Consider the following 26,088-nt stretch of genomic DNA (forward strand, 5'->3'; position numbering starts at 1 on the left):
ATTTTCATTGCCGTTACCCTAGAGCCATATCCAGAGTACTGACATCCAATGCAGTGCATTAGTTGGTGGTGAGCAGCAGAGAGGACAGATGTCTGTGGTGGCTTTCCATCACCTTCAGGTTCTTGATGTGACTAGATGAAAAACATCTCCTTTCTGCAATGGTCTGTTGTCCACTGGGCACAGAGATCTTTCCTCCTCTAAGCCATGAGGTTTTCTTCTCATCCACATGATGGAGCAACTTAAGGATGAACTTGGCCGTATTCCTGCTGTAGTAACTGGGAGCTGTGTCCTTGCTTGCACTGCTGCATACCCAACCTGTTGGCTCCCTTGGGAGTAGAACAGGATGGGTGAGGATGCTGTTAGGGTTGTGTGCACCAGCAAAGTGAACAGCGTGCTGGTTGGGATTGGATTTATTTGCCTTCCCATTCCAATAGCTTTTTATTTTATTTTTTCTTTTTTGTGCTCTCCTAGGGACCAGAAGGGAAACCAGGAAAACAGGGAGAAAGGGGCAAGCCTGGCCAGAAGGTAAGAACATCTGCCACTGATAACAGCTCTTCCTCTGGATCTTCTTTTCTTTTCTTTTCTTTTCTCATATTTGATCATAGACTCGTAGAATGCTGTGGGTTGAAAGGGACCTCAAGGATCCTTTAGTTCCAGTCCCCCTGCCATGAACAGAACACCAACCACCACCAGATCGGGTTGTCAAGGGCCCCATCCATCCTGGCCATGAGCACCTCAAAGGAAGGGGCATCCACATCTCCTCTAGATGTGCCAGGGTCTCACCTCCCCTGTAGTTGACTGTAGAAGCTGTTTCATCCTGTGTTAACCTCTGTGCTTTCATTCTGCAGGGCAGCAAGGGCTACCAGGGGCAGCTTGGTGAGACAGGACCTCCAGGGAAGGAGGGGCCAAAGGGGAACCAAGGCCCTAAAGGATCCCGAGGTACCCTGGGACCTATGGTGAGAAGAGCTCTGCAAATGGTTGAACACAACACCAGAAACGTGGTTAGCTGTGCTGGGCATTGGCCTGCGTGGAGCAGAGAGCCCAACAGGGCCTTCAGATCAGAGGGAGTGAAATGATGGTAGATGGTTAAATAGACCAAAAGAGCATAACACTTGCACTGAGCAGCAGAGGAGAGGCTCCATAGAGGTGGCAATGATGCCCCATGACCCCACCTTACACTGCATTGCGGTGGTTCTGTACAATTCCCCAGACAGGCTGAAATATTGGGGACTTTTGCTTGTGAACGGAGTGAGCTGACAGCTATTTTTTGCTAAGATCTTCCCCTCTGAGACTGCACACTCATGGAAAGAGACGCTTCCAAGTCAAACTGTGTTGATAGAAGGAACTCTGCCTTGGATTTCTGCCTTGTTTCTACACCCACTCTTGATCTACTTATCTAAAATAATTGCAACAAGAGGAAATATAGCATGGGAAAGGGTTGGAGCTGGGGCCTGAAGGTGAGGTTTTCAGCAACAGTAGTATGACAGAGAGGGAAGAAACTTAATTTACGTGAGACAAATTCATTCATTATGCAGCAGTAAGTAACGAGAACCTCCTCGTTTATTGCGGGCTGGTAAGGAAGCTTTTTGTGCTTTGTTTGGTTGAACTTAGTGAAAGATCAGGAGTTATTTATGAACTAGGAATGGTGGTGATGTTTCAGAACAGTAGCAAGTGAATGATGGGATAAGGGTTCTGCTGATAGTGTTTTCCTGCATCAGAAATTATGGCCTCCCCATATGTCCTCCCTTCGTACTCATTGGCAACGTCTCCATGGATTATTTCACAGCAAGTAGAGCAGTGTCTGAGCAGCAGTGTGTTGGACTGAGCACGTCTCTGCAGCCTGTCTTGAGGAAAGGGTTTTCTTCCACACTAAATGGGTTTATCTGGAAAGGCTACACTGCATTTTAATCTGATGATCTGGCTTAAACCCTTTTGTGCAGGTTGGTAGAGACGCAACAAAGAGCTTTTGCAATGCCCTCATCACAACCCAGAAAACTCCCTCCCTTTCCTCAGAACCCACACCGACAGGTTTCCTCCCTGCAGTTCAGCATTAGGTCATGCATGGGATTGGTCTCACTGGTGGACTCCCCAGCACAATGCTAATCTGGATATAAAGATGTCCAAAAGGACAGATGAAGAATTCACACCCGGTGCATCCCATGTCTGCAGGTAACACCTGCAGGCTGTTCTCATGGTGCTTCCTTTGCTTGCTTCTGCAGGGTGCTCCAGGAAGGATGGGTGCTCAGGGGGAGCCTGGCTTGAAGGGTTACCAGGTGAGAGCCTTATTTTCATCCTCCATCTCCTAACAGTTCTTAGCTGTAACAAATGGAAGCAGGACTTTGGCTCAGACAGCTCCTTCCTGTCTCCTCACACACTGTCTGCTCTCTGCAGGGACATGCAGGACCACCAGGGCCAATTGGACCACCGGGGCCAAAGGGTGAGAAGGTAAGGCAGCAGAGCAGCCCTGCAGTGCACGTGAGCCAGCACTGCTCAGCTCTGCAGCATCACCATTACAGCATCAGCACCAAAGCTTGGCCCCTGGAGGCTTGCACAGCTTGAGCAAGAGTAGAAATGGTTGTATCCCGCAGCAAAAAAAAACATGTCCAAGTGTTGTCCTTGAAAGAGGGTCCTGCCCCAGCCACCTTCAGCACTAGATTTCCCATATCTCATAGTTTGTTTGCACTTGAGTTACTGCCATCCTTAGCCCACTGCTGCTACAGCCAGCTGAGGAGGTTATCAAAGCAGAGCAGGTCCCCATCGCCCATGCCCCTTGTTCCTCCTTGCTGCTGTGACTCAGCCCAGCTGCAGCGAGGGGCTCCCCGTGGGGTGCTGGGCTGACTCAGAGCTCTCTCTCCACACCGGCTTTCCCCTTGCGTTTTTCCCCCTTCTGCTGAGTCAGCACGGCCGTAACCAGTTCAGGCTGGAGCAGTGACTCACGCCGTAATGGTTTCCTGTCGGCAGGGCTGGATGCTGTGCTCCCAGGCCAACCAACCCAGCTGGTGTTGGCTGTGCGCGGTGCCGCTGGAGCCCCTCACGTGCTGCAGTAGCAGCAGCAATGCTCCTTCCCCCATCACAGGCAGGGAGGTAGTGGGGATTGGCAATGGTCAATGCCGGGGTCCCAGGGAAACAGAAAGATGTGTGAGTTCATTTTGCTCCTTTTCCACCTCCCCAGCACCACAGCTGAGAGCTTTTGTGTGTGGTTACAGACGGACGTGCGCAAGCAGCAGCTTCGCTGCTTGCAAAAGGAGTCAAGGAGACTCAGAGATCCCAAAGGCACGTCTCTGCTGCAGCTCCACGTGCATCGTGTCCATGTCAGGACACCCTGCTCACACTGCTCTGCCTACAGACTCCTTGTGCTGGTGGCCAGGAGGCGATGTGGCAGGGCAAGCTGTTGTGCTCCAATAACATGCATCCCCTGCCTCAGAAATGTTGCTTAAGGCACAAGCACATGCTGCTTTTTCTCTCGTTTTCTGCTGCTTCATCCACATCTCCATCGCTGCCTTGCTGGATTTCTACCCTCAGCTCTTTTCATGCTGCCCTCCCCATTAGCACTGCTGCCTCCTGCGGCAGCATGCCCAGGTTTGCCAATGGTTGCCAAGCACAGCCCAGGATGATGCGAGGGCTCACGGCCAGACATGTCGTCCAGCTGACAGCATGCCCAGATGCTTCTCACAGCCCCACTGCTGATGCTTGAGCAGCCTGCAAAAGTTGAAGGCTATGACTACCAAAAGCACAGTCACAATTGGCTTTAGAGCAAGAAAAGATGTGCAGATGTGTCTCTATTGTTTAAATTTTGACTACTGCTTTTCTTTTCTTGATCTCTGCACGTTTAAGTTTGCCATCTTCTTGAAAGCCATCGTCCCAAACATGAGACTTATTATTATCATTATTGTGGGTCTTGTATTATCAGAGCTCAGCAACAGCATGTAACAGCTTATCCAAGAATGATTAAACAAACTCTGATTGTCAGTTTCCAATCTGAAGCCTGGCAAGGATTCCAGAGCATCCAATGCATCCTGCTGAGAGCAGTCAGAGCTGTTTGTGGCCATTGAGAGCCAAATCTTACCCCGTCCCTGCAGGGGAGAGCCCAGTGTCACCTGCTCAGCCTCCAGCAATGCTTCCTGCACGACCCAGCTGCTCCACAGAACCTACATCTAGAAGTTTTCTTACCCATCCTTCCTTCTTATCTCCTAAGGCTGATCCCAGCCCGAGGACAGATTCCTCCCCTCTGGATATCTCTTACATTGTACAAGCATCCAAACGTTAAAATGGAAGCCTGAATCTGAGAACAGGAGCAGAAATGAGAATAGGACTGTGGCCACTCTGTGAGCTTTAAACTATGCATTAAGTGTAGCTGTGGTGAAGAAGGAGGATGTGTAATGGTGGGGAAGGTCTTCCCTTTTCCAGAGCAGAAAATGGGGTGGAAAGTGGCACTGTTGCAAACACAGCTCTGAGGTGCCATCCCAGCCAGCTACCAGGCCTCATTTAATACATTTACAGCTCCTCAAAGAGGCCTTGCTCTGAGCAGATGCCTGCACTTGGCAGCTGCTTAAAGCAGTCCAGATGGGATCCTTTTAAAAATTACAAACTGGCGTATCTCACTTTGGGATGGAAGCCAACAATAACAAGCCTTCCCTTCTTCTCCATGCATTTTCCATTTGTATCCCAACATGTTTACTTTGCTGCCCTTTACTCTTAACATTTTTTTTCTTTTTCACTGCGACTTTCCAAAGAATTAGTGCAGACCTTTCATCTCCCCCTCGAGCAGCTGAGGCATCAGGAAGTCATGGAGGAGCTCCGTCTCGCAGCCCTAGAGCTGACCACTGCGGCAGGATTTGCTCTGAAGACAAAGCACAAAGTGGCAATTAGACTCCAGGGGACACAGAGCTGCCAGTTGGACTTTGGGAGGAGAGTCTTCAAGTTTTGGCATTGCCTGGAATTGTGAGCTTTCCTTGAGTTCATCACAGCCATCTCGGCTCTGTATGGCAAGGTGTTCGCATCCTGCTGCTGCTGAGACTGCTGTACCGTAACGCGTCTGCTGGGATTGCTTTGTTTTCTTCTGAGACCTGAGAAATGCTCTCTTTGTTTTCCCTCTCTCCTGCACCCCTTTGATAGTGGCTTGAAAGTGAACCAGTTCTTCCTCTGCCAACTTCATCCAGCGAGTTCATTAGCACTGGAAACCATTGGCAGAGCCCTTGAGGCACCGCTTTACTTTTCCTCTATTCTGCCCCCAAATCTCTCCATCCATTATTGCTCAGCACTATATTTTCAAGCCATCCTGGCACAGTTTCTCCCCACATCTTTCGTTTACCAACATACCTCCAGGAAGACTGGAGTTCACCACCCACCTCATGATCTCTTATGGCCACGCATAACCACAACCTGGGAGTTACCAGCAGCACTCATCCAACTAACTTGGAAGCAGCAAAGAAAGAATGTGCCACTGTCATCAAGCACATGATGGAGAGAGATGTACTGAGCTCCTTGCTACCTGTTGGGTTGAATCGCAAGAGATTCTTGCCAGATCTCGAGTCTCATTCTATCAAGCTGAAAAGTTCAGGCCTGGTGCTCAGCCCTCCGAGGAGTCAGAGTGGGTTGGCATGTCTCAGGAGTGGTACTGCTCTGGTTCCAAAGAGTGTGCCCAGTTCCTAAAGAAAAATGAGCCTTGGCATCACCATCAAAGATCTTTCTCCCTGCTGGTTATTTACTGCTCCAGTTGTGTTACTGCCAAACCTCACATATGAGTGAAGCACCCAAGCACCTCCCATAGAAATTCCCACTGAGAAACTTCACAGGTATCCTTGCCATCAGCAACTCCAACACCAGCAGAAGAGGAGGGTAGTGGAGTGAAACTCAGAGGCGGTCATAAATACACCAGAAAGGGTGATCCAGCTGCTGAGGATTGCAGGAGCCTGAAGGAAACGTGGCTCTGCATAGCCGTGCAGACTTGGGCGTTGAAGGTGCCAGGAGCACTGCAGAGTGCAAACATAGCAGCTACACGGTGCCAGAATCCCCCAGCCCTTCTCTCTCCAGGAGCTGCACATCAAAGGAGCTGTGAGACGCGTTCATCCCAAGGAGCCAAAGTGCCAGAGACACAGCGATAGGGAGCAGCCAAAAAGCAGAGCTGGAATATAGCTATCTTCTATGGGAAGCAAAGAAACAGCCATGTCTGAGCTGAACTCCAGAGAAAACAGGACACCGTGACCCCAAGTGACTTACACAATTGAATGTTAAAATGCAGCCTCTGTGTGGAGATCCTTGAAGGATCTCTTTGTGGATATTTCAGGGAGAGCTCAGTTATCTGCCAGCCAAACCATGGGCTATGGGCTCCTGCTGGGAGCCGTCCCATCAATCAGCAGAGATGCTCATGCAATGAGTATGTAAGGGATGGATCCCCTTACCTGGGAGAAGGTCAGAGAAGATCAGAGAAGGCCACAGTGGGGTCACAGAAGTCCATCCTGACCACCACTGTTCCCATGGCAGCCATGGCTGCACTCAGTGAGAGTGGAGAAGTGCTCGATGAAAGAGTTTGGTTTGACTGCTGGTGATGAAATGCAGAGGGAGAACTGTTCCTCATGTTTTCCTAATTAGGAGCTTCTTGCTTCGTTTTAGGAATTGTTGAGGATAACTCTTTGTACCTGGTTCCTTGGGGAGGATGGTCAGGCTGGGCAGAAACAACCACCAAAGACATTAGGGAAGAAATGTGAACAGCCAGCGTGCTGGAGGACGTGAAACAAATGAATAGTGATCATTTTGACACTGTGTGGATGAAACGTTGGTGAAATCAACACAGGCTTTGAGTCAGGAGCCCATGAGATGAGAAAACTGGATCAGGTCTAGACAGAATCATTTGCCATATCAGCTGCAGTCTGTATTAATGACAGCGTTTTCACTCACAGGGAGAACAAGGTGATGACGGGAAGGTGGAAGGCCCACAAGGACCACCCGGAGACAGAGTAAGATGTTAAATCCCTTTCCTAATCAATGCTGGTCTGGGTTTTGCCAGGGGGATGGCATGAGCTGAGTTGCTTCCTTACTCGTACAACATACAGAAGGCATCAAGATTCTGTGGATAACAGGATTTATAACATCTAGCTTAAGCCTTCGTTGTGTTGTTGCAGGGTCCCATTGGTGACAGAGGAGATCGAGGGGAGCCCGGAGACCCTGGTTATCCTGTGAGTCGTATTCCCAGTATGTGATTCAGAAATGGTTGTTTTGGGGAGGTTTGTGGTTATCAAGGAAATGCCCTGGAGGGGATGTATACAGGATAGGTCGTGTAATGCTGGACAAAACTCGAGACTGGTGTGCCAGTGTCTGCAGGGTGTTTCACAGGAAGATCTCTGTTAATTTGGATGTTTTGAAGCTTCCAAAACCCCAACAGGATTTTTCTCAGAAGCAGCTGTGAGTGATTCCCTTTTTGTGGGACAGAATTGGTGTTGGTCTGAAAAGGCTCTATGGGCTGTCTCACCTCCATCCAAAATCCAATTGCTTTAATTGATCAGAGCAACCCATTCAAGGAACACACTGAAGAGTTTAAACCCATCAGAGCAGCACTGTTGCTGCCATATCTTGTAGGACAACGGTCTACAGCTCTTAAACTGATGCTGTGTGTATTAGAAGATATTCCTTCCTGCTTACACAGTGACCAGCAGTTCCTCTGAGCTCCTTCTTTCCAGTGTGTATCCACAGCAGCACGTACGCTACCCATAAGCTTCAATGTTTGTGTATTAGCAGAATGCAGATATATTTATCTTCCCCTGCCCTGCATGTTGCATCTGTGTTTGTTCATCGTTGCCACGAAGATACCTAAAGACAAACAAATGTTCCCTCTCTTGTTTTTTTATTATTTAAGGGCCAAGAAGGGCTTGATGGAGAAAGAGGAAAACCTGGACAGCAAGGCTTACCTGTAAGAAATGCTGCTTTATTGTAAGCTACCCAGTGTCACATGCATGTGAAAAACAGGTGCAGGAGGAGAAGGGTTGCAGTAGGGGATGTGTGCTGAGCTGTGACATGCAGCGTGTGCATTTCCATAACCCATGCCTCTGAAACAGACAATTTGAGCCACGTGTTGAAAGCAAGAAATAGGTGATAGAACAGGAGGCAGCCCCAAAAGCCTACCCCGGGAACAGCATTTCTGAACAGGCCAGGAGGGATTTGAAAGCTTAGGAGATGAGCAGTGCAAGATGGCCACGGTGCTGGAAGGGTCCGCTTGGAAATGGGGCTTTTGGGGAGAGCTGCTCCAACGTGGGACCATCTCATTCTGCCTGCATGGCATTTCCTCTCAAGGAAGGAAGGGTTGTGTGATGGGAGGATGGAGGGATGTGTGATGGGAGGATGGAGGGATGTGTGATGGGGAATTGTTTCACTTCTCCATCGGTCATTTCCTGATATCTGACATCCAGGTCAAACCTAGGAAAGGTCTGCAGCGTTCAGAAGAGAGGTAGTACCACCATGGGGATGTGCTCACTGTATGAAGCACTTGTTCTGCACGTAGCTTGTGCGGGGCCTTTCCCAAACCAGGCTCCTTCCTCCTCACTTCTCAGCACGGTTTTCCAGGCACAGTCTGGAATTTAACGAACCAATTCCCCAACCATGAGCACCACCCAAGTGAGGGGGTAGTGCTGCTTCTTCTCCAGTTGATACCCTGTTAAGTGCTCTCTGGAGACAATTCCTTGCTCTCTTTTTTTCCCCAGGAGGCCTGTCTGAGCACAGGCTGTTCCCGTGAATTGTTTCCATACGGTCAGTGTTGTTAGGGCACAACAAAAAAATGCTGTTCTTTCTACTTCGTGCGAGATATTGCCAGATGAGAACTTCAAGCAGATTTTTTTTCCATGCTTATGTTTTGTAGGGGGATCCTGGACCACCAGGCCAGCCAGGAGCAAAGGGATCCAAAGGTGATGTGGTAGGTTTCAGCAGGGTGGATTTGTAGCATCCTAAGTTTGAAGTAAATGATTAAGAGAACTCGAATGTTTTTATCCCAGCTTGTGTGATTTGGCCAACTGTACCTTGAAAGACTGTGGAGAGAATAGTGGAAGGGCTGCAAGTATGTATTTAGGTGTCTGACCCCAATGGCTGATTGGCTTCATGGAGCTGGAGTGGGTCAAGACAATAGCAACTCCAGCTTGGAAGGTGAATTTGGGGCAAGTCTTTAGTCATGGTCATAGCTGTGTCTCTTTCCTATAACCCTGCATGTGCTGCTACAGCCACAGCTAGCTTGTCTGCCCTTAAGGAGATCTGAGCCAGGCAAGTTCCTTCACTTGAACCATAAACTTTTCTGGCTTGAGACTTCCCAGATTTGGAGTCCATGTGGTTCTTCTCATTCCCAGAAGAGTCCTTCTAACTTCTTGCCCTTACTGAGCAAGAAAACACAGCGCACTCAGTTCCTTTGAGGCTCGGTGTGGTACCTACTCTGAGTTCCACATCTGGTTGTAATGACAGCATGCTAATTATTCCTACAGATAGGGCCTTTGGTTGCTAAAACATAAGTATGTGACCTCCATATTCAGCAAATTGATGCTCCCTGATGGCAGATGGGGATGATGCCAGATGATGGTCTTTAGTAGGTGTTCTTGGCAAGGAATGTGCCAGCAGGTGAGATTAATGAACATCCAGCGCTGGATGACCTGGAACTACCCTTGGGTGTAATGGGTAGCAGAGGAAACACCCCCAGGAGTATTTATTTCATGTAGCTGTCCTGCCTGGTCCTCTATGGATGCAGAAACAGTGCACAGAAAATGCAGTGCTTTAGATTAAAAATGCCTTAATGCGTGACCTGTCTAAGAGAGTCCTATTGAAGGTGGTGAGGCTGAGTTTTCCATTCATTCCACAGAAATTAATCCATTCTACAGCTAATAACCCTCAGGAGGGAGCATTTCTTTTACGTCTCTACTCACAAAGCAGCACTGCAAATTTCAGACACAAGATACCCCTTTCATTTCCATTAACTCTTCAAAATAAGAGAGAGCTACTTAAGAAAGAAAAGCCCTCACCGAGTGCCCTGCAGAAGACTTGGCAGTGCCGTGGGTCTGTGCTGTGCTTCAATGAACTGACAGAGGATGCAGGTTTCCAGCATCTTGTTCTAATGTTTGCCAGTGCATTGAGTCCTCCCTCGAGTTCATCCCGCTTTATTTGTCCTCATCTGCTCTGTATTAGGAAAAATGTAGGTCCTTGCCTTCTAGCTATTCATTCCTGCCCTAGAACTCTCAAGACATACGAAGAATCACTTGCAATAAAACCAAATAGCAGTTCATTCCCCAGTGCTGGAGCAACTGACTTTATAAATCTCCTTCTTATAAAAACTCTTTCCAACCATTATCCAAAAGCACACCCTGAAGTCAGGCGCCCAAGTGGAGCTGTGCTGGGACTGCTGCAATTTTAGATATCTTTCTTTCTTTGCAGGGTCAAAAAGGGAAGCAAGGAGCACGAGGCAGTGCAGGGAGCAGAGGCTCACCGGTAGGTAAATGAAAATCCATTTTCTGCCCAAAAAATGCTGCCCAGGAGCTCCACCACTGACATCTTTGTGATTTTAGGGCACTCTTGGGCTACCTGGTCCTCGAGGAGTGGTGGGAAGGCAGGGCCAAGAGGGTGCCCCTGGAGTGGACGGAGTGCCTGGGAAGGACGGCCTGCCTGGGGTGCTGGTGAGTTTGCAGTTGTAACCTCATAGCATTAATTGCAAGTGCAGCTTAAGAGCTGGAAAACCAAAAGGTCACGAAGGAGAAATGGATGTAGTCCAGCTACAGATATCCCAATTTCCATATACCCAGAGTGGATCATATGCTGCTCTTCATACCTCACTTCGCCTTTGCATGGTGAAGTCTGTAAACAAACCAATGCATCCAGTCTGACAAGCAGCTTCTTGCATGCATGTATCTGCAAGTCCTCCCATGCCCAGATGCATGCTTACTGGCTAAGGGCAGAATCACGTCAGTCCTCCATGCCCCTAGAAGATGCGTAGAGCTGGAGTGAGTGCCTTGTTTCATAACCTCACCTGTGTTTCTTTTCTAGGGAGAGCAGGGAGATGATGGGGAAGAAGGCATAACAGGGATGGCAGGCAAAAGAGGGAACCCCGGCGTACCAGGACTGCCTGGGGCACAGGGACCACCAGGATTCAAGGTGAGTTTCTGGCTCAAGATACTGCTATGAGCAATGCAGTCTGTGAGCCTGGTGCATCTAGAGCTTGAACTCACCGAGGTCTAACAGAGTCTGAGTCCCTGCTGCTATCTTTTACTTAGTTGGAGGCTCAGCAGCAATTTCTCTTCCCATCCATCTACTTAAGTCCACATCAGCTGAACATCCCAGCAGCCCTTCTTTCTTTGTCAAAGTTCTTTTAGCTCATGAGCTTACAAATACCTGTACCCACACTGTGAACACCTGAAGTCCTTTCATTAGAAACCTGGATAAAGAAATGTGACCTTAGAGAAGCTGCAAGGGAGCTGCCTGTAGGAGATGCACAATGGGCACTGAAGCATGGATGTCCTTCAGCTGCTGCCTTGCAAAGCCTGAATGGTGCAGAAAATTGTGCAGCTTGTTTCTATCATGTATTTACCATGCAGGAACTGCTGGAACCAGTATGAATTGGGCACTGCCTTAGGTGGAAGCAGGGAAAAGCTGCTTCAGTGATGAAGTGGTTTCTTACTGGTCCAGGTGGGCCGGAGGATCTAATCATTCCAACAGCAATTCAACCAATTGGCTGTAATTAGGAAGACTCCAGTGGGGTTTAGAGAGGCAATCAGGTCTGATTTAAACTACATCTCCCGTAGCACATCACTCTCTTGAACTGTCACTTGCTGCCCTCCAGCTGCCTTGGGTAGAATAACAGGCTGTTTCCAAAAGTGACCAGAGAGACCCTTGTGTAATTAATGCCACGCTCACCCTCTTGGGAGATCGATTACCCTTCGTCCTCCTGCTCAAGCATCACGGGCACCCACTGCCCTTGCTGCCATGCCCCCCATCCTGCACCCATCCCCCCCAGCTGACCTGAGACATCTCATAATGAAGCCACATTCCTCATCCCGATGCGCCACTTCTTCCCATCTTTCCATCTATGGCCATTTCAGCTGAACGTTGTTATATTTAGCTCCTGTCCTTTGGAATTACTTGAATTCTGTTATTTTTAGGGTGAAAGAGGATTGCCTGGACAGACTGGCCAAACAGGGAAGCGAGGATCACTGGGAGGAATGGGCCTCCCAGGGAGCCCTGGCGATCCAGGACCCAAAGGCCAGCCGGTGAGTAGCACCTGGCAGGGACCCATAAGCAGCCTGCGTTCCCCAAAACAGTGACTGCCCCCAGCACCCTCGTGTTATATTGTTATGTTATGTTATGTGTTATGGCCACCACGTGTGCTGGTAGTCCTACCATGGGAAATGACCCATGCATTGCAAACCATCCCAAAGGTATGTAAGGGGCTGCAGCTCCATAGGGACACCCAGGAATCGTAGGCATCATGTTGAAGGTTTGAGGTTGGTGGAGCTGTGGGTTCAGAGTCAGCTGGGGGAGAAGCACACCTGCTTCCAGGGCTGGCTCCAAACTCTGCTCTTTCATTGTGCTGGTGGGATTGCCCAGCATTTGACAGCAGTATTGCAGCCAAAGAGAGGTAACCACCAACAGCTTTGTTTTGCCTCTTGTTCCTGCACATGGCAAGTTCCCTTGCCCAGTATTACTGTTACCTGCTGTGCTGAATCAGTATTAGTCAGATCCCCTCAAAAGAGGTGACTCTGTGGCATTTAGATTGCTCTAAAACCTTTCTGACTTCTCACTTACTTTCGCCCTGAATTCCTCCAGAGAGGGCTTGCTTGGTTCTCGTAACACAGGAAAGACCATAGTCCGTCTTTTAGTAGCATGTTTCCTTTCCAGGATCCACAAATGGGCAGTTAAATCACTTTGTGCACTTGGAAAGTTTCTAACACTCCACCAAGTCCAACCAAGCCCTTTCTTGCCAAGCGGCTTCTCATTGTCATGGCAGGAAAAAGCTTCCTAACAGTAAGGGCTGCAGATTAACTCCGGAATAGCCCTGTAACAGAGGCAGTGGAAACCCCATCACTTGAGTCATTTACAGCTGGGCTGAACAAGACACTGTAAAACATCCCATAAAGTGCAATCCAGCGTGGGTCACATAGTCCAGCTGAGAGGCCAGAGGAGCCTTTTCCATCCCTTGTGTTCCTTGTGACTGTAAATGAATCATCTGGCTTATGTTCCTGTCCCATTTTTTTTTAACGTCGCCTCACTTTGCATTTTGATATCTGAGAAACCCAGAAGTATCACAGGGCGTGCATCTTAAACATGGTCAAACGAGGGTGTTTATGCAAGGACGTGCTACCCAGTGTTTTCCCTTCATTCCCAGCCTTGCAGGCTGTATGTTAATCCAAGCCTGATGGTCTTGCAAACATTTTGTTTTCCTTAAGAAACTGAAACAACCCACGAAAGTCCTGCAGTGTTATATAGGAAAAGCATTGGGATTTGTACGGTTGTTGTGGTTTTGAATGAGAGGTGATGCTGTAAGAACACACACGGCTTTGGACAGCATCAATAAGCATCGTTTGAAATGTTCCTTCCTAGGGCAGTCCAGTTGTGTGAGTGACCGGTTCAGCGTGAACTTACTGCTGTTCTTTGTTCTTGTGTTTGTCTTGGCTGTTATTTCCAGGGAGACTTTGGGGAGGCAGGATTCCCAGGGATCGCGGGCATCTTTGGGCCAAAGGTAAGAGGACACCAGTGACCAGTTGGCTTCTCAGTCCCTCTTTGCTGGGAACAGACTCTGCAATACCTATTGAAAACTGTTTGGTTGTAGCTCTGCAGAAACTACTGAAATCCAATTGTGATTCCAGCTTTATTGAGGTTATATAAATAATCCTGTGTGCATTTACATATGCTCTGATGAAGCTTATTTCTATTCAAGTGGGTACATTGTAGGTGGAAGATGGGTATCCTATAGACCCTCCCCTCCCTCCTACCTGAACATATTTCAATCATGGAATCATAGGATCAGTAACCTTGGAAAAGACCACTAAAATAACCAATTCCAACCATCAACCCATCACCAATGTGCCCACTAAGCCACATCACTCACTGGCACGAGTTCATTTCTCCAACGTTAATCATCAGTTGAGAGACTTGACTGGAAATTTGGGCTCATATAATTGTGATGGGGAAAGGGAACCGGGCTGTTTTCTGTAGGAAGTAAAGGGCTTAAAAACAAGAGTGGGAAAAGAATGTTTTTAACTGGACCTTCCAGTTCCCATATACTGGAGGCAGCAGAGCTGTAAGCCAGAGCATCAACATGGGGTACATTTATTAATGGGCTCTGACATCTCATTTTTGCTTGCAGGGACCCCCAGGAGACCCCGGTTTCAAAGGCATTCAGGGACCACGTGGTCCACCTGGCCTCATGGTGAGTGATTTTTCCATATGTTTGGTTTGGGAAGATCTTGTTACTTCCTCCAGCCTCTGGTTCTGTGAGGCCCCAGGTGGTGGTTGATGCGTGACTTGTCTTTTCTAGGGAAAAGAAGGCATTATTGGTCCACATGGCATTCTGGGTCCCACAGGAAACCCGGTGAGTGTCTGCCTTTTCTTCTGCCTGTGGATTATAGAAGATCTCAGTGTTTGAGATCCAGCATGCCTAAGGCCAGCATGAGTAAATCCCAAGTCCTTCTGTAATGGCAGGAACAAAATGGTCTTTAAGACGAGCAGCTTAGACTCAAGGCTTAGTCTCTGGCTGTATGTGGTTGGGATTATTAGCTTAAAAGGGAGGAACAACTCTATTAAAGTGCAAGTTTTGAGTTAGATAGATGGGATCAGACTGGAAGACGTGAATGTGATTTCAGTTTTTTCTAAGCAAATCACTGGATAAATACATTTAACTGGGCACAGTTGGATTCTGGGGAGTGCTGAAAACCTCTGACTGCCTCCAAATGCCACAGACTGCAGTTCAGGTCGGGGCTTCATAAGAACGTGAGCATGAAGTCATGTAGAGCTCAGCACAAAGAGGCAGAGTTGGCAGAGAGGAAACCCAGGGAGATGAGCCCAGCCCCACCGGGTCCTTGCAAGGTGCTTCTGAGCAGCACTGCATCCAAAAGCACAGCTTGCAGTCACTAACAGCCATCTCATATGCTTTAACAGGGGCCAAAGGGGGACAAAGGCAGCCGTGGGGACATGGTAAGTGAGCTTCTTGCCTGGGAGGGACCTCTCTTCTTGGGTACTGGCTTCCTATGTGGGTGAGGTGCACACACCTACACATATAGGTACATATTGCTCATCCTCCTTGATACCACAAGAGCCAAAGTGCCATCTTGGCACCACATTGCATGAGCAGGGGTCATTCCTGCACACGACCATACTGAGAGATTTCCTTCTAGTACTGAGCATCCTCTGACAGCTTCTTCCCTTGTTTGTTTCTTTGTTTCCCTACAGGGGCTTCAAGGCCCAAGGGTGAGTCTTTAGATCACTTTTTCTGACTAATATCTCTTAATTAAATAAAACGGTGACTTCTAGCAAATATAAAGCTGGAGGGGAGGTGACTGTTCATGCAGAGAACGTGATGCTTAAAGAACGTAGGGCTGGGAACAAGAGACACAGCAGGACTGAACCAGCTGCACCCAGAGGTGGGAGATGGAGGAAGCAAGGCAGGTTTCTGGAGCGTTTGGGGGAGAGGATGTTATCAGACACCAGAAATGGGGAGGGATTCGGCAGGGAACAGACTCGGTTCTGGTGACAACCACAAGAAGTGGAAATACAAACTGTAAGCATCTCACTGACTGATGCCACTATTCTGTCTTTAGGGTCCTCCAGGCCCACAAGGACAGCCTGGCCCTCCGGTACGTATCCATGGAAAGAGTTCAAAGACATTATTGAAACAAGCTAAAATTACCACAGCGATACCCTCCAGAGGGACTGCTTACTCACTGAAAATTACAGCTGAGCCCCGTTCCTCGTATGCAAAAATGCATGTGTGTGTGTGAATGGAGCAGTGTTTCTTGTGCTTTGGTCCAAACCAGCTCCAAATATCTTATAGACACAGCATTGTTGCCCGTCTCACTCTTCTGCATCAAGGGATCCCAGGGGAGAGGGGGGTTTCAGAAGGACATGAATGAATATCTTTGCAGCAGTGGCTGCCCATCATTCCAGCTGATGCTCCTTTTTTGCTTTGATTTCTAGGGACCGCCAGGAATTCCAGCTTCATTTGTAAGTTGCTGTTTTCTGTTCATTTGTTAATGATGGTAATAAGTCGTGCAGAGGTAGGCGCTGCGGGGACCTTGAAAACATACGTACAGGTCCAGCAAGAGATGCATTAGCAGAGCAAGGCTTGAATCACAACCGTAGAGCAAGCAGCGTTTGCTTGCATCAGGGCATGTTCAGCTTCTCACAGCCTGTTTTGCCCCACTCTAGCAACAAGATGGCTTTGGGGCTGCTTTCCGGACACTGGTTGACTCCAACACGGCGCTCAAGACAGAGGTAGGGGGGTTCTGTCGAGCTGCCTGTTGGTTTCTGCTGAGGCTGTAGGCTGGGGATGGTCACGGCTGTGCTTGTTCTTTCTGTCTGCTTGAAGTTTCTGTATGCAGAGCTTCCATTTGTCCGCTGTTCTTGTGGAGTACCATGTTAAAGGATGTGATCCTGCTGCGTTCCTTGTTTCTGAAGCTCCAAACCTCTTGACTTTGCCAGCATTTCAGCAGTCCCCCATGCAGATCCTCAGTGGTTATAGAGCTGGGTGCCTCCTTTTCCCTCCAGGGTTACCAACATCCAGACCTGCTCATGCTGGACCATGGAGGGGAGATCTTTAAGACTCTACACTACCTCAGCAATCTCATTCAGAGCATCAAGAGACCCCTGGGCACCAAGGAAAACCCTGCACGCATCTGCCGAGACCTCATGAACTGTGAACAGAAGATGAACGATGGTAGGAAGCCTTGAGTACAAAAGGGCCGTATCCCTCCTTAGGACCATTTTACGTGGCCCCAAATGGACTGCTGAGGGCAGTCGTGCAGAAACCAAGGCTTATCATTGCTTATGCACAGAAAAGGTTGGGTGTTCTTATTAATCCTCCGTTTCCTCAGGTACCTACTGGATCGACCCGAATCTCGGCTGTTCCTCAGACACCATACAAGTCATCTGCAACTTCACCAATGGTGGGCAGACGTGTCTCAGCCCCATCACCGTCTCCAAGGTACACACACCTCGTCCTGCTGCAGCATTTCCCATACACACGTTAGGAAATGTTTACCCACGGCTGAGTTCTGCCGGAGCACAGGACAGTGACCACTGTAACAACACTTGGCTTGTCCTGGTGTCAGTGAGCACACGAGGTTAAAAAATACACCTAAGGTGTTGACTCTTTGCAGGATAGAGCAGTACGTTTCCAGTAGTGTTTAATTAACCCATAACCTTAATAGAGGCCGGTAATTTAGCAAACATGCTGCTCCCAAATGCTTTGTTGGGTTAATTTATGTTCAGGTCACTCTTGGCCGTTTGTTTTCTGCCACCTGAAAAATTGAGGTCAGCTTAAATACACAAATGTTCACCAAAGTGAACAACACCACAGGACTTTTCTCGGGGAAGTACCTGTACCAGAAAATACCCATAGCAATACCCGGGTCCATCTGCAGCACCCACAGCACGTTCAGAACACTCATCATTTTCCTCCTGCTTAATATATATCCAAAATATAAAGGACCTGCTGTCTGCCCAGGACAGCGATCCAGCTTCACGTTGTGTCAGGTCCTGTTGCCCATACTGACACCAAAACCATTTCTGGGCTTGGACATCGACACGTAGCCTCCTCCAGACTTACACAGAGTGCATGGAGCACCCCTACCCTTGCACTGAAGGACCGTTCTCCCTCCCAGCCCTGCTAACACCTCTGTCACCTTCGCAGCTGGATTTTGACGTCGGCAGAGTCCAGATGAACTTCTTGCGCCTGCTGAGCTCGGAGGTGGTGCAGCACATCACCATCCACTGCCTGAACACCTCTGTCTGGAGGGAGGGCTCTGATGAGAAGCCTTCGCAGAAAGCCGTGCGCTTCAAGGCATGGAACGGGCAAATGTTTGAGGCAGGGGGGCAGCTCAAGCCGGAGGTGGCAGCTGATGATTGCAAGGTACGTTGTGCCCAAAGAGAGGGGAGAAATGCTGGGCTGAACCCACCCAGCACACACAGCAGGACTCAGGTTATGCCAGTGCTTTTAACTCTGTGACCACCCCCAAAAAAAGGGGGAGAAGGGTCTTGGTTACCTGTTCTGTGATGCTGTTTCAAGATGTTACCCAGTTACTCAGAGGGCTTTTCTGAACTAGGCCTACTCAGGGCTTTTCAGTCACGTGCCACAGTGAAACTCATCACTCCCAGGTTGCACCAGGGGAGGTTTGCATTGGATATTAGGAAAAATGTCTTCTCAGAAAGAGCAGTGGCACAAAACTGCCCAGCGAGTGGCGTGCTGCCCATCCCTGGAGGTGTTCAAGAGCTGTGTAGATGTGGCAGTGAGGGACGTGTCAGTGGGTATAGTGGGTAGGGATGGGTCAGTGGTTGGACTTCATAGAGCTCTTTTCCAACCTCAGTGATGGTCTGACTCTAAGATCTGTCCCACAGCTAAGCAGCTCTGTCTGTCTTTCCCTCCCCCCTGTGCAGATCAAGGATGGACGCTGGCATCGGACCCTCTTTTCCTTTCGGACGCAGGACACCCAGCAGCTGCCAATCGTCGACATCTACAACCTTCCCCCATCCGAGCCAGGAAAGCAATATCACCTCGAGGTCGGCCCCGTGTGCTTCCTTTGAACAATGCCATCAAACCCGGGCTCCAAGGCTTTGACCCCACTTCTGGCCTATGTCTTTACACAGGGTCTCTGCAGCAAGGACAGCTGGGCTGTGTCTTTTGGGTCAACTCTTGCTCTAGCCTTTGGCTCAAGGTCTCAAAGAACCCGTGATCTACTGAACTGAGCAGGTTGTTGAAAGGAGGAATACGAAGGACGTAGGGGAAGCGGGTGTCAGTTGGGACGTGACCGGTGCAAAGGGATCAGGGGACGAGGTGTCGCACGCGGTTCCACACGCAAAGCTTTTTCTATGACCAAAGAAGAAAAGAAAACCTGGAGAGAAACCTCAAGCGACACCCAGCATGTGGTTTCCCCACCCTCCCACCCCCCTATTTTTTGCCTTACCTGGTTCCCAAGTTACCAAATGCTCTTCCCATTGACAAGTAATTCAGAGCTGATAGGGCTTCCCTCGCAGAGCTGGGATGGAGCTGCAATGCAACGCTGGCTGCTCTGCGTACCGGAACCATTTTGATGTGCAATATTAGAAGAAACAAATATATATATATATATATATATATATACATATATATATATATAAAATATTATTTAAATCAAAAAAAGAAAGAAAAGAAAAAAAAAAAGGAAAAAAACCTAAAGTTGCTCCTTCCGTGAGTGAAGTCGAACCAACGTCCCCTTCTTGTGTGCGTGGTGTTGGGGTGGGGAGAGTCCCAAAGCTGAAAGGGGGGGGAATGGAAGGAGGAGAGGGGAAGAGATTGGTGCTACAATAGAGAGAGAGGATGGGCTCGTCTGATTTGTTTCTACCTCTCACTGTGAAATCTCTGGTGCTCTTAAAAAAACAAACAGTGTGTTATTTTATATATATGATTTTATTTAAGGTTGCGAAGGTGCTACAGTGGCTTTGCCACAGACCCAAAATAAAAAGCCCATCGGGACCACCTCTGTAGGAAGAGAGGAGGTCACGACCTACAGCAGAAACACCTTTCAAAGGGATCTTTCCATTGCCACGGGTGCCAATCCTGCACAACAACTCAGAGCGCACCCGAAGTGCACCTTTCAGGCTATGACTTTCCAAGCAGATTTGCCTTCTCGTTCGTTCCGTTTGTTTGTTTTGTATGTTTTTTTAAACCAGCACTTCAACTGCTCTGCTTGGGGAGCGGGGCTGCAGCTCATCCCATACTGCTGTATGGGGTCGGCTGCCCCAGAGCTGTGCTGGCATTGACCCACAGCCACGCGTGCAGCTCTGAGCTCGTATATAAAACCCAGCCCTGCTCCCCTCTTATCCGGGCCCCTCTGTCACATCTGAAAGCACCGTGCCTTGTTATCACAACGCAGCCGGGCTCGCAGGGGTTGTGTTTTGTTAAGCTGTGTAGAAATTTAGGCTCTGTATGTAAATTTGGAGGGTTGTTTGTTGTTTTGTTTTGTTTTTTGTTTTTCAAAAAAGAGGATAATTACGGTAATCTTTAATTCTATATAAGGAATAATATTGATGTAACCGGAGCTGTACTGTATCGGAAATGCTTCAGTGCCTGTTTGGGGGTTTTCACCTCTCCTAAGGACTGCGGAGTTTATTTTTGTGAGGAAAAAAAAACACAAAAAAAAAAAGAGAGAGAGAAAGAGAAAGAAAGAGAAAGAAAAAAGAACAAAGAAAAGAACTCGGATGTGTCTCTGTGTGTTCCCTGCCTACAGCCCTCGGTGGGGGCTGACGGGATCCATCCCCAACCACCTCACCCCACTCACTGATCCTCACCCCACAGCCCCAATGCTGTTCTGTGGCTGCTCCAGGCTGTTGTTTCCCTTCCTTCTCATTCCTGATTTATTTCCCCCCCCCCCCCCAGCCCCAATGGTTGAGCCCCTACCATTCTTCATCCTCATCCCCATCCTGACACGGTGTGAGGGAAGGGAAGGGAAGGGAAGGGAAGGGAAGGGAAGGGAAGGGAAGGGGAAAGAGGAAAAGAGGAGGAAGGGAGAGATGAACCTTTTCATTGCCGTGAACCACAGCTCACACCTCAGTGGCTCTAAACTGACTTTGAAATCCAAATTCTCCTCTCTCGGGAGGATTCACAGAATGGGATCACAGAACATCACGAGTTGGAACGGACCCACATGGACCACCGAGTCCAACCCAGGGCTCCACACAGCACCACCCAACGCTATGGCTGAGAGCGGGCTCCCAGCGCTCCCTGAGCTCCAGCATTGGGGCTATGCTCCTTCCCAGCCCCCCCTGACCCTCCCCTGGCAGCCCCACACCATCCCCTCTGGCCCCATTGCTGTCAGGAGCCGCGTGCCACCATGAGGACCCCCTCATCCTCCCCTTTGGGCAGAACAAAGCACAGCCCTCAGCCCCACAGCCCCCACAGCCCCCACACACACTGTGCCACCAGCAGTGCCAGGGCAGGTGTTTGTCTGCCCCAGGCAGTGCAGGACACGGACAAACGCCTTCAATGGCACTCAGTGCCCCGCAGCACTTTGCACAAACAGACCCGCCCCACCAGTTGTGCTTTCCGAGAACAAAAGGGTGGTGAAATACAGCTTTTTTCACCTTTTCTGCTGGAAGAACGCGATCTTTTGCCAGTTTAATTCCCATCACCTGCTATTGCTTCATGCCTGAGCAAACAGCCCCGCAGTTAAATAAGCACACGGGGCTGCAACAGGGCTGTATATAAGTGCCAGCGAGCAGCAGCATCCCATCCGCACTGCAGCCTCACCACAGCCCCACAGTGAGCAATGCTGGCCTTCCTCATCCTCGCCGTGGGGTTGGTGCCTGCCCATGCCACCGAGTTCCCCACCTGTGCCCCTCTGGTCCCTGCCGACATGGACAACGCAACGGTGGACAGGGTAAGCAGGGCTGCATCCCATCCTTGGAGCCCCTCAAACCCATTGGGGTCTGTAATGCATCTCCAACCCCTGACCCTCCGCTCTGCTCTGCCGGCAGCTGCTGGGGCACTGGGTGTACATCATGGGTGCCTCTCAGTACCCCCCACACATGGCTGAGATGAAGGAGCTGAAGTATGCGACCTTCACCCTCTTCCCCGGCAGGAACGAGGATGAGTTCAATGTGACGGAAATCATGAGGCTGTAAGGAGGGCTGGGATGGGGTGGGGTGGGATGGGATGGGATGGGGATGGGATGGGGATGGGATGGGATGGGGATGGGATGGGGATGGGATGGGGTTGGATGTGGTGGGATGGGGTGGGATGAGATGGGATGAGATGGGATGAGATGGGATGAGATGGGATGAGATGGGATGGGATGGGATGGGATGGGATGCTCCTGGGCAGCAGATCAAAGCCATCCCTGGGCTGTGTGCAGGGTATAGACAGGTGGCAGTGGTCGGGCCAGCCCAGCAAGGAGGCTGCAGCACAAGGCACACCCTTTAGGTATACGTGGGGCAATTTGAGCCCTGTTTCACCTCTCTGCCCCCACCCCCAGGAATGAAACATGTGTGGTGAGGAACACCAGCAAGATCCACGTCTTCCGGCACAACTCCACGCTGGCACACGGTAAAGCTGCAGCCCCTCCTGGCACCCATCCCCAACACCATCACCCTGCTGCCTTGTGGGAACGTGGCCCCTCTGTCTTGCAGAGGAGGGGCAGGAGGTGTCCATGGCCGAGCTGATCCACAGCGACAAGGATCTGTTCATCCTCAAGCACTTCAAGGATAACCACGTGGGCTTGAGCCTCTCAGGTGAGCACACTGCCCTCCCAAGCGCACCCCAACCCTTTCATTTTCCCCTTTATCCTGCTTTAACATCCCCCTTTCCTCCAGCACGGACACCCGAGGTGACCAAAGAGCAGCTGGAGGAATTCGAAGCCCAACTGCGCTGCCACGGCTTCAAGCTGGAGGAGGCTTTCATCACCTCCCCCAAGGTACAGCCCTGCAGGCACAGGGGGTCCCTGTAGGGGCAACCAGTGCAGGAATGAGCCCTGTTCCTCCCTCCCCAGGATGCCTGCCCTGAAGCCGGCAAGGAGATGGATGAAGGCAGCAAAGCCACCGCAGAACCACAGCTGGGGTGAGCCCACATCCACCCCCTGCACTCCGCCGGGTGGTGCCCCAATGAGGATTTATGTCTTCCAACGAGGACTTGACGATGCCCTTCACAGAAGGAATTTGTTGCTTTTCTGTTCTCACCTGGACTTGGAATAAAGCTGCGTGTGACACCCGCCTGTCATGTGCTCACCTTCACTGTGCCCACCTGTGGGATGGGCTGTGGGTGGGCGGTGCTGGTTTTGGGCCCCATCCCCCACCCCAAATCAGACAAAACCCTCAGGGTGGGTGGCTCACACTCACCAAAATGGGCCACAGCTGAGGGAGGTGGGGATCCAGCCCCTGGGTTCACTTCCATGAGCAGCCCCAAGGCACGGCTGCATACAAGCTGGTGGGTATGTGGGGTGATGTGGGGCCGTGAGCAGGACAGGAGATACTGAGCCCCACAACCAAGAGCAGGATAAATGAGGTCACCCTTTGGGTTTAGATCAGACACAAAGGAAGACCTGCAGGAGTAGCAGTGGTGCAGCTGATGGTTCCAGGTGGGACTCGAGCACAAGGTGAGCTCCCAGCACACACACCCTGCTTGGGGCAGCCCCCACAGCCCTGCCAGCACCATTTTGGCTCAGACCCAGAGCTGGCAGCTCCCCCCTTACCCCCATATCCCAATAAGCAGCACAGTTTTACACTTGCAGAGCAACAACAGTGGCCGAAATGGGGAAATCCAGGTCAGATTTCATCTTTCCTTGCGGGAAGTGCTTTGACTCGCTCACCCCCTCCGGCCACTGACAGCGCTGTGCTGGGCCGACTCCCACCAGGGCCCTTGCCCCTTAAAACGCCATTGCGTCACCGCAGCCGCCTGTAGTGGGGCTGCACAAACAAACAGCCGAGGGAGCAGCGTCCGTCTGCCCGTCCGCACAGCAGCTTCTCTCGCTCCTGTCCCCCCATCAGCCCATGGCACCAGCCGGCGTCTCCTCCATCCTCATCCTCACCGCTCTGCTGCCTGCGGTGGCCGCTCCCCACGAACCCACAGCACCCCCAGGCCTGGCCAACACATCAGCGCCGTGGGTAAGGAGGGTCTGGGTACAGGGGGGGCTGCAAGGGAACCCCCACCATCACCCCGCGCCTCTCCCACAGCTGCTGGGGACGTGGCAATACGTAGCTGGGGCCGCTCAGCTGCCCCAGCACCTCCTGGAGCTGCTGCTCATCGATCACGGCCACCTGCACGTGGAGGCGGGCGGCGGGCAGGAGCTGCTCATCACCCAGCACGTGGCAGTGTGAGGCACCCGCTCCCCATCCCCGCTCCTTTTCCTCCTGCGGGTGCTCCAACATCCCCGCTCTCCGCAGGGGAGACCGATGCCTCTCCAACAACTCTACCTCCATCCGCCTGGGAGCCAACGGCACGGCGCTGCTGCAGCACGGTGAGCGCTGGGGGCCGTGACCGAGAGGTCGCGAATCAAGGAAGCAAGGAATGGGCGGCATTGCTTTCCAAATCATTTCACAACCCTTCGGGGAAGGGGAGGAGCGCTGTGACTCGATTCGGATCCGCTCTCACTCCCAACCTCGGCTCTGCTCTCTCGAAGCCAAGACGCAGCGCATCCTGGGGACGGTGACGGCGCTGGGCTCCGAGGACGCTCTGCTCATCCGGCACCACGTGCAGAAGGAGGGGACGTACTCAGCGCTGTATCTCTATGGTAGGCAAAACCCCATCCCCGAGTAAAGCTGTGTGCACAAAGAGCCGCCAGGTAAACCCGTAGCAGCTCCCACAGCGACCTGTTGAAGTGCACCAAGTTTGCTATCAATGCTGTTGTGAAATTTGCCTTTTCAGGTCAACTGGGAGTTTTTGGTCTTTGCCTCCCAGTGCAGAGCAGCACCAGCACAGGCAGAGCAGGCTGGACCCACACACGGCCCCATAGAGTGGTGTACCAAACTGATTTATCCCTCTGAGGGAGTCTTCCAGTAGAGCCCTCCAACAGAGCTCCCCAATAGGGACCCCCATAGAGATCTCCAATACAGCTCTCCAGCTGAATCCCCCAGTATTGAGTCCTTCAATAGAGATCCCCAACAGAGACCCCCACTACCCTTCCAAGCTGCAGAGCCATTCCTTAAGCAACTTCAAAGCTCCCTTTGGCAAACATCCCTCCCAGCCCTCAGCATCCATGGGAGCAAGGGGACAAAACGCAGGCAGGGATGATGTGTGACAAACCCTCTGCCTTTACAGCCCGCAATAGGACGGTGAGCAGCACGCAGCGGGAAGAGCTGGGCCAGCATGCAGAGAGCCTGGGGCTGAGCAGAGAGGCTGTGGTGTACGCGCCGTGGAGGAAGGTACATCCTCATCTCTGCTTCAGTGATTTGGGGTGCTCTGAGATTGGGGCTCCTCATAGCCAGATCCCCAGCTCTGAGCCCCCCAGATGCCGATAGAAGGCCACAGATGGCAGTTGTGCTGCCATGGGACAGAGCCTGCCCACCTCCACAGCTGCTCTTCCCTTCCATTTCCCACCCACCAGCCTCCTACCTTCCCTTCCCTGCAGGACTCAGCCACCTCCAGTGCACCCCAGTTCTCCCAGTAGAAGCCCTTGCCTGGAGCTGGGGGCACAGGGAGACACGTGGGTGGATGATGCCAAATGGCAGCAGTGGGGACAGCAGGAGGGTGTGGGGCTCATCAGGCTGCACCTGGGGCTGTGAACAGCTCTGACCCATCAGATGTGGGGGGCACAGAGAGATCAGCACAGTGCTTTGGGTGAGATGAAAATGCTCAGAGGGGCACAGGTGGGGGAACCAGCACAGGTGGGGGATATCAGGGCAGAGCAGGGGGAGGAGTGGGACAGCAGCAGAGGAACATAGAGGGTTGGGTGAGCTCGTTCCATTTATCCCTTTGGTGGTGGCTGTTTTGAAGGAGCTGTGCCAAATGGGGGGAAAGGAAAGAATAGAAGAAAGGAAGGATGGAGAAGAGCAAGGCACGGCGCCATTGAGCAGCCCGACGGGCAGCCGGCAGCAATAAATGCTTTGCTCAGAGCTGTAGCGCCGCCTGAGCGGGACCTGCAAAAAGGAACCGAGCATCTGGTTTGTTTTGTATGCCAGCATTTGGGACCAGCCGGGCTGCGGGGTCAACAGGGGGTGAAAGGTGGGCATCGCTGGGCACGGGGTGAGCAGATCCCATGCAGGGTGGTGGCTGACCAGGAGGGGGCAATCAGCGGCCGCTCGTGATGCTGCTCCCGGCTGCGGATCTCGCCCATCCCACGGGATTTTGCTTCTCCCAAAAGGGCTCTGTGTGTTACGGCTGTTTTGGTGCAGCCCCCCCCAAGGCAGCACGGCTGCTCTGTGGTTGTGGAAGCAGGAGGTTAAACGAGGCCAGGG

At 51.0% G+C, this 26,088-nt stretch overlaps 3 protein-coding genes across 3 annotated transcripts in view; all 3 read left to right on the top strand.

Moving 5' to 3' along the window:
* The window catches only part of COL27A1 (collagen type XXVII alpha 1 chain), a 110,759-nt gene extending 90,439 nt beyond the window's left edge, over positions 1 to 20,320 (top strand). Inside the window, exons 38-61 of the mRNA XM_072352652.1 lie at positions 472 to 525; positions 849 to 956; positions 2,220 to 2,273; positions 2,392 to 2,445; positions 6,900 to 6,956; positions 7,122 to 7,175; positions 7,853 to 7,906; positions 8,849 to 8,902; positions 10,399 to 10,452; positions 10,530 to 10,637; positions 11,005 to 11,112; positions 12,117 to 12,224; positions 13,640 to 13,693; positions 14,321 to 14,383; positions 14,492 to 14,545; positions 15,112 to 15,147; positions 15,403 to 15,420; positions 15,771 to 15,806; positions 16,147 to 16,173; positions 16,378 to 16,443; positions 16,717 to 16,885; positions 17,043 to 17,152; positions 17,861 to 18,079; positions 18,604 to 20,320. Coding sequence (XP_072208753.1) covers positions 472 to 525; positions 849 to 956; positions 2,220 to 2,273; positions 2,392 to 2,445; positions 6,900 to 6,956; positions 7,122 to 7,175; positions 7,853 to 7,906; positions 8,849 to 8,902; positions 10,399 to 10,452; positions 10,530 to 10,637; positions 11,005 to 11,112; positions 12,117 to 12,224; positions 13,640 to 13,693; positions 14,321 to 14,383; positions 14,492 to 14,545; positions 15,112 to 15,147; positions 15,403 to 15,420; positions 15,771 to 15,806; positions 16,147 to 16,173; positions 16,378 to 16,443; positions 16,717 to 16,885; positions 17,043 to 17,152; positions 17,861 to 18,079; positions 18,604 to 18,750 — 1,866 coding nt within the window. The 3' untranslated portion in view covers positions 18,751 to 20,320. The remainder of the gene's footprint in view (positions 1 to 471; positions 526 to 848; positions 957 to 2,219; positions 2,274 to 2,391; positions 2,446 to 6,899; positions 6,957 to 7,121; positions 7,176 to 7,852; positions 7,907 to 8,848; positions 8,903 to 10,398; positions 10,453 to 10,529; positions 10,638 to 11,004; positions 11,113 to 12,116; positions 12,225 to 13,639; positions 13,694 to 14,320; positions 14,384 to 14,491; positions 14,546 to 15,111; positions 15,148 to 15,402; positions 15,421 to 15,770; positions 15,807 to 16,146; positions 16,174 to 16,377; positions 16,444 to 16,716; positions 16,886 to 17,042; positions 17,153 to 17,860; positions 18,080 to 18,603) is intronic.
* Positions 20,321 to 21,432: 1,112 nt separating this feature from the next.
* Positions 21,433 to 22,907, top strand: LOC140260542 (alpha-1-acid glycoprotein 2-like). Its single transcript, XM_072352993.1, has 6 exons — positions 21,433 to 21,581; positions 21,679 to 21,821; positions 22,176 to 22,246; positions 22,330 to 22,431; positions 22,513 to 22,613; positions 22,689 to 22,907. Exons 1-6 carry the CDS (start codon positions 21,471 to 21,473, stop codon positions 22,758 to 22,760), a joined length of 600 nt encoding a protein of 199 aa, XP_072209094.1. The 5' UTR covers positions 21,433 to 21,470; the 3' UTR covers positions 22,761 to 22,907.
* A 672-nt stretch (positions 22,908 to 23,579) lies between these two features.
* LOC140260492 (uncharacterized) lies at positions 23,580 to 25,839 on the top strand. Its single transcript, XM_072352910.1, has 6 exons — positions 23,580 to 23,799; positions 23,869 to 24,008; positions 24,079 to 24,152; positions 24,315 to 24,425; positions 24,953 to 25,056; positions 25,628 to 25,839. The coding sequence occupies exons 1-6, from the start codon at positions 23,686 to 23,688 to the stop codon at positions 25,730 to 25,732; spliced, it is 648 nt and encodes a 215-aa protein (XP_072209011.1). The 5' UTR covers positions 23,580 to 23,685; the 3' UTR covers positions 25,733 to 25,839.
* Positions 25,840 to 26,088: the final 249 nt, after the last annotated feature.

Source organism: Excalfactoria chinensis, chromosome 18, assembly GCF_039878825.1.
Source record: "Excalfactoria chinensis isolate bCotChi1 chromosome 18, bCotChi1.hap2, whole genome shotgun sequence".
NCBI classification, from domain to species: Eukaryota; Metazoa; Chordata; class Aves; order Galliformes; family Phasianidae; genus Excalfactoria; species Excalfactoria chinensis.

Coding starts and splice junctions, on each gene's coding strand:
- LOC140260492 (XM_072352910.1), top strand. CDS start 23,686: ATGGCACCAGCCGGCGTCTCCTCCATCCTCATCCTCACCGCTCTGCTG. Junction 23,800..23,868: donor CCAACACATCAGCGCCGTGG/GTAAGGAGGGTC, acceptor CCTCTCCCACAG/CTGCTGGGGACGTGGCAATA. Junction 25,057..25,627: donor TGTACGCGCCGTGGAGGAAG/GTACATCCTCAT, acceptor GCTGTTTTGAAG/GAGCTGTGCCAAATGGGGGG.
- LOC140260542 (XM_072352993.1), top strand. CDS start 21,471: ATGCTGGCCTTCCTCATCCTCGCCGTGGGGTTGGTGCCTGCCCATGCC. Junction 21,822..22,175: donor GTGACGGAAATCATGAGGCT/GTAAGGAGGGCT, acceptor CCCCACCCCCAG/GAATGAAACATGTGTGGTGA. Junction 22,432..22,512: donor CGTGGGCTTGAGCCTCTCAG/GTGAGCACACTG, acceptor CCTTTCCTCCAG/CACGGACACCCGAGGTGACC.